Source organism: Echinops telfairi, unplaced genomic scaffold, assembly GCF_000313985.2.
Source record: "Echinops telfairi isolate 266 unplaced genomic scaffold, ASM31398v2 ScPeMD7_3533;HRSCAF=4204_0, whole genome shotgun sequence".
Lineage (NCBI taxonomy): Eukaryota > Metazoa > Chordata > Mammalia > Afrosoricida > Tenrecidae > Echinops > Echinops telfairi.
This window is the reverse complement of record NW_022107431.1, coordinates 86,234,187-86,244,553: the sequence shown is the minus strand read 5'-3', so window position 1 is coordinate 86,244,553 and position 10,367 is coordinate 86,234,187. Positions and strand designations below refer to the sequence as shown.

At 46.8% G+C, this 10,367-nt stretch overlaps 1 protein-coding gene across 6 annotated transcripts in view; it reads left to right on the top strand.

Annotated features, from left to right (window-relative positions):
- Window positions 1-10,367, top strand: part of ANKRD6 (ankyrin repeat domain 6) — a 140,516-nt gene that overhangs the window by 71,949 nt on the left and 58,200 nt on the right. For all 6 annotated transcript variants that reach the window (XM_045294427.1, XM_045294428.1, XM_004696242.2 and 3 more), the window contains exon 2: window positions 4,984-5,231. In XM_045294427.1, coding sequence (XP_045150362.1) covers window positions 5,112-5,231 — 120 coding nt within the window. In that variant the 5' untranslated portion in view covers window positions 4,984-5,111. The remainder of the gene's footprint in view (window positions 1-4,983; window positions 5,232-10,367) is intronic.

Genomic DNA, 10,367 nt, shown 5'->3' with positions numbered 1-10,367 from the left:
CCCCAAATCTTTCGGCGTGACAATGAAGAAGTTCAAAGGCATCTCCAGTGCTGTTTCTCTATGTCTGGATGCATCTTTATTCTTTCATGGGCTCATTCATTCCACAGAGCTTTCTGCAGCATCCCAGTAGTAATCTCTGATGGGCTCTTGGAGAAGCCCTTGCTTCGGGTGGACTCCTGTGGGACTTCCTTCGCTTTCATTGCCACGCTTTACCCATATTTTGGGCAGCAGATGGAGCTAAAATTTGATCATTCACAAGTTGGGGGAATAACATTATCATGATCACATCTAGCCAATACTATCATATAAGGTGATCTGTTGCCTGCCCTTGAGTTGATCCTGACTGATGGCAACCCTATCTAGCAAAGTAGAACTGGCCCCTAAGGTTTCCCAGGCTGGCGTTTTGTATGGGAGAGAGCAGTTACTAGGTCTTTTCTACCATAAAGTAACTAATGGGTTCAAACCATCAACCTTATGGTCAGCAGTTGTCTTGGTCATTTAGTGCTGTTATATCAGAAATACCATGGTGGCTGGCTTTGTCAAACAAATTGATTCTGAAGTCTGAGTTCTGAGTGGCAGCTCTAGGGGCAGACCTCTCTGTGGGCTCTGGGGGAAGGTCCTTGTCTCCCTTCAACACCTGTGGGCCCAGCATCCCTTGGAGACCCACATGTGTCTTGGTGTCAGACTTTCCTGGGTCCAAGGAAACCCTGCTCCTGGCTCTTTTTTCTTGATGGCACTGAGGTCCCTCCTTCCTCTTCTTATCCCTTGTAAGATCAAAAGCTAATGCAGGTCACACCCCAGGAAAACGCCCTTTACCAGCCCTATGCATCCCACCCTAAGCTCCTGATAACCGATCCGGTAATCACATCAAGTCACAACATAGGAGATGACCACATCACCGCGTAACTGCCACATTGCATCATTATGTAACTACCACGCTACCAAGAACACGAGTGCCGCCAGTCCACCTTATATAATCAGATGCCACTTTCGATTCCTACCACAGTCCTGGGAGAAAACATTCTTTTCTTTATTTATAGGAACTAGGAGTCAGAATGGGTTCTAGTTCAAACTTCTTTCTTTTTATAAATCATTTATTGTAGCAAATACATTTGTACACATGTTACCATCATTTCAAAAGATTTCTTGCTACTTGAGCCCTTGGTATCAGCTCCTCTTTTTTCCCCTCCCTTTCCCACCCTCCCACCCTCGTGAACCGTTGATAAATTAAAAATTATTATTATTTTCATATCTTATACTGTCCGCTGTCCCTTCACCCATGTTTCTGTTGTTCATCTCCCTTTGGGTGGGGTATACATTAATCATTGCAATTGGTTCCCCCTTCTCCCCCCACCTTACCCCTCCCCTCTTGCTATCACTACTCCCATTACTGTTCCTGAGGGGTTTGTCTGTCCTGGTTGCCGTGTGTTGAAAGCTCTTATCTGTGTGCATGCTGTGGTCTACCACATTTGTAAGGTAGAAATGGAGTCATGATAGTGGGGGGGTGGGGGGAACATTAACAAGGAATGTTTGTTGTGTGTTTCATTGGTGCTATACTGCACTCTGACTGCTTTGTCCCTTCCTTGTGACCCTACTGTGAGGGGATGTCCAACTGTCTACAGATGGGCTTTGGGTCTTCACTCTGGTTCTCCCTAGTTCATATCAATATGTTTTTTTGTTTTTGGTCTTCTGATACCTGATTATGTTGACACCTCATGATCACATAGGCTGGTTTGCTTCTTCCATGTGGGCTTTGTTGTTTCTCAGTTAGATGGCTGCTTATTTATCTTCAAGCATTTAAGACCCCAGATACTATATCTTTTAAATAGCTGGGCACCATCAGCTTTCTTCACCATAAGGGAAGGTGGGAGAAAGGAAGGGGAGAGCCAACAAACCCAGGGACAAGGGAACAACAAGTGATCTAAAAGCGATAGTGTGGGGGGAGGTCAGATGAGCAGGCATTCCCCCCACTGAAGGCAATCAGTTGCCAGACTGCTGTCTCATCCCTCCACAGGGGTGGGCCTGCTCCCTGCCTCTGGGGACAATGGACAGGCTCCTGTGGGCGGAGTTCGCATCCTACTGATAATGGTCTCTATCAGTTGGGCCAGGGACAGGCCAAACCGGCTGTCCCTCTTCCTATTGCATGTATGCCCCTAGACCACCCCCTCATTACTGTGTACCCTATAGTTTCTGCCTGTAATTAGTTTGTTTCTGCCTGTCATTAGTGGGCTGGCTTGCCCCCAAAAGGTATATAGGTGTGAGTCAGCAATATAGATCTCTCTCTGACTCTGAGCTCCTTGCTGCTCACTCCCTGGTCACTCCCCTCTCCCTTGTTCCCTTACCCTTCTTCCCTTCCCCCTCTCTCCACGTGGACCACCAAGCTGGGCTGAGGTGAGCAATGGTACCATGTAACATGCCTGGCTGTATTATTGTAATATCTCTCATGCTCTCGATGACTTTAATATAATACTTATATATCTCAACCGTACAATTGTGCATTACTGAACCCGTTGAGTAGTATTAGTAGCAGCGGGTGGGGGCTGGCCCTTCACCCCCCAGCGCCAATTTTTTAATTTAATACTACAGATAGTGAGGGGTAGCATAGAATGCCTGGGGTTTAATCAAACACAGTATAGCCAAAAGAAATTACTCAGAGCCGAATGAAGGTCGAATATGATAATGGGACAGGATGAATGTAAAAGGAAAGAGGGGAAAGAACTAGGAGGCCAAAGATGTTTTTAGAGGTCTAAATACAGGCATGTACGTATGTAAATATATTAATGTATAATGATAGGGATGTAGGTCTACGTACATCTATTTACAGGTTAAGTATTAAAATAGCAGACAGACAATGGGCCTCTACTTATGCCCTCCCTCAATGCAAAAACACTTTGTTCCAATAACTTGGCATTCTGTGATACTCACCTTCCCGACACGATTGCTGAAGACAAAATGGTACACAGTTCAGATTTCTTATGACTATACCATGGCCAACTATCATCTTTTTCCCCCAATTACCTTCTTTGAGTTTGACTGAACGCAACTGTGAAAGACACCTGCATCCTCCAGGCCTTCACAGTTGGACCGAGCGGCAGGTCTGAGATGAAGAACAGTGCCTTTGGGCACAGCAGTTCTTTGCTTTCTGTTTGCATGGGTTGGTATTTTCAATAAATGTGCTTTAACATGGGCCCTGTTGCAGGGGCTGAGGGCTTGGCTGCTCACCAAAAAGGTCAGTGGTTTGAACCTACCAGCAGCACTAGCCAAAGAAACTCAATCGCTTGCTCTCCTAGCAGGAGTGGATTTAAAAATATATAAAGACGAGTGGCTGCTGCTGAGTCTATCTGAGCCCCAGAGAATCCAGGGCTGGGTTTCAGAAGGAGATCATTACTCCTTTCTACCCAGGTGGCTCTGGATGAATGGAATTGTCAACCTCTTGAGCACCTTAGACTTTCGCATTGTGCAGGGACTCCAGGTGTCGACTACCCTCTGCCACCAAGTCCACTCCAGCTCATAGACACCCCTCGATAGGGGTGCCAAGTGGGCGATTTCCCTGTGTGTGTCTGTGTGTGCGCGGGGTGGTCCTGAATGACCCAGGAGCTGCTAAAGCACATATCTACCCTTTCTCCTGGACTATGGCATTACAGTACACAAGATTTTCGTTGCCTAAGGGGCATAGGCCAAATAAGTCTGGGAACCTGTGCTGTAAATCTTTATGGGGCAGGTGGCTTCCACTTTCTCCCCCAGATCAGCTGGTGGGTTTGACCCACTGACCTTACCCTTAGTAGTCCAGCACTTACTTGATAGTGTCAACAGGGCTCCCTACAAAAGGAGACAGACCTTTAAGAATCCCTTCTGCCCAGGGACCTCCTCGGCTGTGGCTCAGTTACTGGTGTCTTTGGTTTGCTTTGATGGTTACCCAGGACGACAGGAAGGAGGCACTGTCTTTAAAATGCTACTCAGGAAGCGCTCGCATGACAACGCCTTACCTTCGAGACCGTTGCCGTGAGCCAGTGCTGTCTGTCCTATGAAGCTGGGAAGCGCCATGACTAGCGCCTCCTTCCAGCTGCAAGGTGCACGCCGCCACTGTTTCCAGCGTCCGTGCCGTCCCCAAGACAGATTGTTTCCCGTAACTGGAACCAGGGATGGCCTGGGACTGTGCCCAACTTTCCATCTGTTCCAGAACCCAGGGGATGGCACCATTTAGAGTCAGAAAAGGATAGAAAAAGAGAGCTGCGGTAAAAGCTGGCTAAACACCCCAAGAAGAGAACCCCTGCTAAGCTCTCGGGCAGTGTGGGCCACAGACATCTGGCTTGCTAGAGAAACCAGCATTTCAGGGTCGGGGGGCACACAAAACACAACCTGGTGGGCCTTTTGTGGTCAGTACTGTGACCTGCCCAGACAGCATGGTCTACGTACTGGGCGGTGCTTGAAGTCTGATAATCAATCCTCTGCTACCCAGAGCAGAAATGCACACCCCACCTGGCAGTGTAGCCATTGTCCCCGGTAGTGTCAGGGAAGAGGGGGACGGAAAACGAGCTGATACCAAGGACTCAAGCAGAAAGAACATGTTTTGAGAATGATGATGGTAACATATGTACTAATGTGCTTGACACAATGGATGTAAGTATGAATTGTGATAAGAGCTGCAGATTCCCCCAATAAAACGGTTAAAAAAAAGAAAAACCAAAAAAGAGTGAAGAAGAGGCAGCGGCTGGCACTGGTTCTCCTGTGGCAAAGATGAACAGGTTCACATTGGCACAGTTAATCCCGTGCAGTGTCTGTATTCCATGCTGCCCTCCACCTGGAAGCTCGGCTGGGGCTTTGCTGTGTTGAGGGTACTTGCCTCCCAGAGTGGCCCCTCGCCCCTAGCTTTCCAGCCCCTGCAATGAGCAATCACAGCATGCCTTAGCATGAGAGGGAAAGAGGGGTGGCCGCCCTGTGTGTTGAGTGGTGCTGATTGCAGCTTTGTTTTGTAACCCCCAGGTCCTGAAGATGACAGAGCACAAAGGCACCCTCCAATGACAGGGGTGCCACCTCCGACTGGTGGCTCCCTGTTGATCTGAAGGAACTTGTCCACCGTCGTTCCTGAAAACCGCTTTCTCTCCTAATTCATGAGCCAGCAGGATGCGGTCGCCGCGCTTTCAGAACGCCTTCTCATAGCTGCGTACAAAGGCCAAGCAGAGAATGTGGTTCAGCTCATCAACAAGGGCGCCAAGGTAGCGGTTACCAAGGTAACGGGAGAAGAAACTCTAGCCATTCCCTGGGAACCAGCCTACCTCCTAACCATTGTCTGCAAAACTGTTGTGTTTGGTTCACAGCTTTCAAAGAACTTGCTTTTCTTGCAGTGAGGGGGGTTGGGGAGCAGGAGGGGGAACTAAACACGCTTTCAGTGCCATCTTTGAAACGCAGTAACTTGTCATTAGCCTTTGACAGTCCTGAGAATCACAGGATGGCTTTCCTCACCTACTCCTTTTGGACAGGGGATCTCTTTGGAGATGTTGGGACACAAAGGCTTACCGGGGGAGGTCTCTGGTGGATAATCACGTTAGACAGGCTGGCTAGGCAGATGTGCTACCCTGTTTCCCCAAAAGTAAGACATCCCCGAAAATAAGACCTACATACAGTTTTGCCTCTCACTGAAATATAAGGCATCCCCCCCAAAAATAAGACATCCCAAAAAATAAGGGTTTGGATTGTTATGATATTCCAGAAGATGATCACATGACTTCCATTGAATAAATGAGTGAATGTACCATAGATTGCTGTACATGGAAATAATGGTAGTAACAAGAAATTCTTGATGCTGTAGGATTCACAGTTTGTCTGGTTATGCTGGTTTGTGATGACAACTACTACCGTATTGTATACAGGTAATACATTTCCTTTTTTGTTGTTCAACAATAAATGTGTACCATATTCTTCATGGAAAAATAAGATATCCCCAGAAAATAAGACCTAGCGCATCTTTGGGAGCAAAAATTAATATAAGACACTGTCTTATTTTCAGGGAAACAGGGTAGCTTGTGGCCAGGCAGCCCCTCCGCCTGCTCCATACCCCATCACCCTCATCTGTGCAGTGGTGGGCCTGGCCGAGATGACTGCCATGACCTCTTAGGGGTCTGATTTTAGATGGGTCAGGGCCCTGCCCCACACCAACAGATAACGTTGTGAGAGACAAGAGAGCATGCTGGCCCAAGGGCAGTTCATAGTAAGACCTGGAGGAAAGGCAACCTGCACAGGAAGGTGACAATTTGAAACACATGCGCCAAGTAACAGTGGGGTCAAACCCTTACCATATACTTAGCATTGCTCTTAGCCCCTGCCCCGTCCTGACGCATTTCCTTCCCTCAGAAGATGTCTAGCAACGTTTCTGCCCCATCCTGACTGTAGCTACAGATGCAGAGACTGAGGCACAGGGAGGTTTAAAGAACTAGCTCGATGTCCCACAGCTGCCAAGTGGCAGAGGTGCAGGTGTTCAAAGGCCCTCTCTCCAGACCACGCGTGGAGAGCTGTGGCAAAGACTGGCCAGGGCGCACGCACTCCCTGGTTAATCACCTGCAGTCTGTGGACAGCAAACCTGAGAGAGCCGGAACTTGGCGGGGCTGCCCTGTTTGTCCGGGTCTTCCAAGTTTTCTGCCTCTGACGGGCTGCAGGTTTGCTGCTTTTCTATCGCTCTTTCCAGTGGAAACAATGTGAAGTTTCCTCCTCTGACAGGTCTCTGCCTCAGATGGACTCTTAGTTTTCACTTAGCATAATAATTTTGAGATTCATCTGTAATGTAGCATGCATCACCACCATGTTCCTGCTGTTCCGTTGGATGATATATTACATTTTGGGTAGACATTTTGTAGACATTTTATTTATTTATTTTCCCCTTGTTCGGGGCTTGCTATGCACCGAACTGTGTGGTCCCCAGTATGTGCTGTAGATCCTAATCTCTCATGCTGGTGTGGTTCCAATCCCATTTGGGAATGGCTGTCTCTGTTAATGAGACAGCATGAGAGTAGGGTGTGTCTTACACCACGTCTCTTTGGAAATATAAGAGATGAGCAAGCAAGCAAAAGACCCAGAGACAGGGGAAGAGAGACGGGAAGTCCTCTGAAGATGGCCCAGGAGACAAAGCTCACGAGGGACGGGACCTTCCTCCAGAGGCTCCAGGGGAAGCCTCTCCCCCTGCGGCTGGCACTCTCGAATGGACTTCGGGCCTCCTGAACAACATGTCCAAATACCTTAGTTTTCACATCTATTTAGTAAATCATCTAATTTCTTTCTTACAGCTACTTTGTGAGGTGTGTTTTGGGAATGAAGGAACTTAGGTTCAAAACCACTAAACAGCCCACGAAGGTTACATCGTTGACACATAACATAAAGGTTCTCCACTTAAGAGGTTCTGAAGTCAGTGTTTTTTCCACAGTCCTACTGGACCAACGAAGGAGCCCTCGTGGCATATTGGTTATGAGGTAGGTTGCTGAACACGAAGTCAGCAGTTCAAAACTACCACCTGCTCTGCGAGACAAAATAGAGGCTTTCGACTCCCATCTAGAGTTATAAACCAGAAACCTACAGGCAGTTCTACCCGGTCCTATAGGGTCTCTATGAGTCAGCACGACTCAATGGCAGTGAGTGTGGCTTGGACCAGGCCACCGTAAGAGAGAATGGACAGTCTTGGCACTGGCACCCTCATGCCATGGTGAGGAAATCCATTTGTCTCCGCAAACCACCGCGTGTAGCATTTCTGGTACCGCAGCAATAGATAACAGACAGAGCTGGTGTGAATAATGCTTCTGTGGACGTCCACATACAAACCTTCATCTGGACATATATTTTCAATTCTCTTGGATGCAAACCTAGCAGTTGCAAAGTCACATGATAAATCCACATGGGGCATCCACGTGTAGAAGCTGCCCAACTATATTCCAGCGTGGTTGTGGCCATTTTACATTTCCACAGTATGGTAATTACATAATCTGTTGTCAGTTTGAGACTAAGGAGTGAAGGGGTGGAGTTTAGCCCGTCAGCCAGGTCGCAGCTTGATGACCTAATTTGGAGGCGCTAAGGAGATAGATAGCTTGCTGGAGGTGGGCCACAGATTCACTCCCTGTGAGACACTGCAGCTGACAAGACACATGGAGCGACGCTAGTGCTCTGAGCTGGAGGAGCTACGCCGAGACCCCTGCCAGTGCTGAGATGATTCCCACACCACTGGATCCACAAGACTTAGCCACCTACTGGCCTGTGATCTTCTGGCATTTGGCATTATTGCATGGCTGCGTGAGTCTAAAGAAGAATTCATGGACTAGTATTGGACATATGGGCTAGTATTGGACTTGATCTGGACTGAGTTGGGATGTTTTCTCAATGTACACTTACTCTTTGATATAAAGCTCTTTCTTATACACATATGAGTGTCTGTGAATTTGTTTCTCTAGTCTACCCAGACTAACACACACAGCAACATCAAAAGTGCCTCCATTTCTCCGTGCTCTGGCCAATATTTGTTATTGCATCTTTAAAATTTTTTTTACTTTTAAAGTTGTTTTTATCAAAGTAATGCACACACACAGGAGCTTTAAAAGTGTGGGTTTCAATAGCTGCCTGAAGACCTTTGTCAAAAGGCAGCTCTCCCCTTGCCGACCCCCATTCTGTCTGAAGATGCGACTTGTAAATTGCTCAGCCTTTTGGCTTTCTGGCGTTTACATCACTTTGTAATGCATATCCACATAGGAGTACAGTCATTTGATCAATCCATTGCATGTTTAAGTAAAAAAACATTTTGAATGTTATTTTGATCTTTATGTTGTGCAGGCACACAAAGAGCTGTCTCTCTCTGCCGTGTTTGCTGGCCCACGGCCGAGTCCCCAGAGCACCTTCATCTTGTTCAGTAGATTGTTTTCCTGTTTATCTCCTTATCCTAAATGACATCGCTAATCCTTGATTTTTCAGTTGTATGCCTTCTGTGTTCACGGGAGAACATCTTAAAAATATGAAAATTGAGTACTTAAGATTTGCTTTTCTTTTGTCTACCCCTTTCTGCATGCACACATTGCCACCTACCCTCCTCTCAGCATAGTGATGGCAGCACTTGAGTGACAGCAGGTTTGAGGCTTTATATTCATGCTGCTTATCATTGAATTGTGTGACACACTGTTAATGCATTTCCTTTCCTGCAGTATTTGTTTATACCAGGGCCAGCGATTGTCTAGTGCAGCGGTTCTCAACCTGGGTCATGACGCCTTTGGGGGTTGAAGGACCCTTTTGCAGGGATCTCCCGATTCATAACAGTAGCAAAATTACAGTTATGAAGTAGCAATGAAAATAATTTCACGGCTGGGGGTCACCACAACATGAGGAACTGTATTAAAGAGTCGCAGCTTTAGGAAGGTTGAAAATCGCTGGTCTAGTGTTTATTTCCTTGATTTGGGCTCAACTATCACTGATTCATCTCCATACTCTAGCCCAGTTGTGAACACCTGTATTGAGAATGTCCAAACATGCTCTGATTATAGGCTCCTGGGGCTGCTGGCAGTTGTTTGGGAACTGTCTTTATCACTCTCGCTGCTTTTGTTGTTGTTGTTTTGAGTTGCTTTGCTTCGTTACTTTATTTGGATGCGGTATATCAACTGTAGAACATTTTAGAGTAATGGACATAATCAGCGGGTGCTGTCAGTGTGGTAACCACGAAGCACAGGTATTATTTACTAGTTGCTGCATTTAACAAAAAATACCACACATAGGTGGCTTTAAAGAACAGGCATTTATTTTCTCACAGTTCCATGAGACTAGAAGTCTGGATTCAGGCGGGGTTTTAAGGGGAGTTATGTATCTATTTTAGCTGCCAGTAATCTTTGGTGTTCCTACACTTGGCAAACTTTGGGCTGCTTGCCTCAGGGTTGGTGGTTCACCCCTGCAAGCTGCCCCAGGGGACAAAGCGGATGCTGTTTGCTCCCGGGAAGAGGGACATCCTCCAAACCCCGGGTAGGGTGCTATGAGTCAGAATTGACTCCAGGGGAGTAGTTTTTTTGTGGGGGAGGAAACTCGTAGAAGCATCTTCTGTGAATGTTTACTTCATATTGTGTCGTTCATCCAATTCTGGCATGCCTTTCTAACATAAGAAAAGGCACCTCTCTTTTCAAACAAGCTCATATTTATAGGTGCAGAGGCTTGTACTGCAACACATTCTCGGGGGGACAATCCAATGCAGAAAACCCATGTGGCTATGAAAATTTCCTAGGAAACCAAGGAACTGAATTCATTTTTTAATCATTTTATTGGGGGCTCATACAATTCTTATCACAATCCTTACATCCATCCATTGTGTCAAGCACATTTGTACATTTGTTGCCATCATCATTCTCAAAACATTTGCT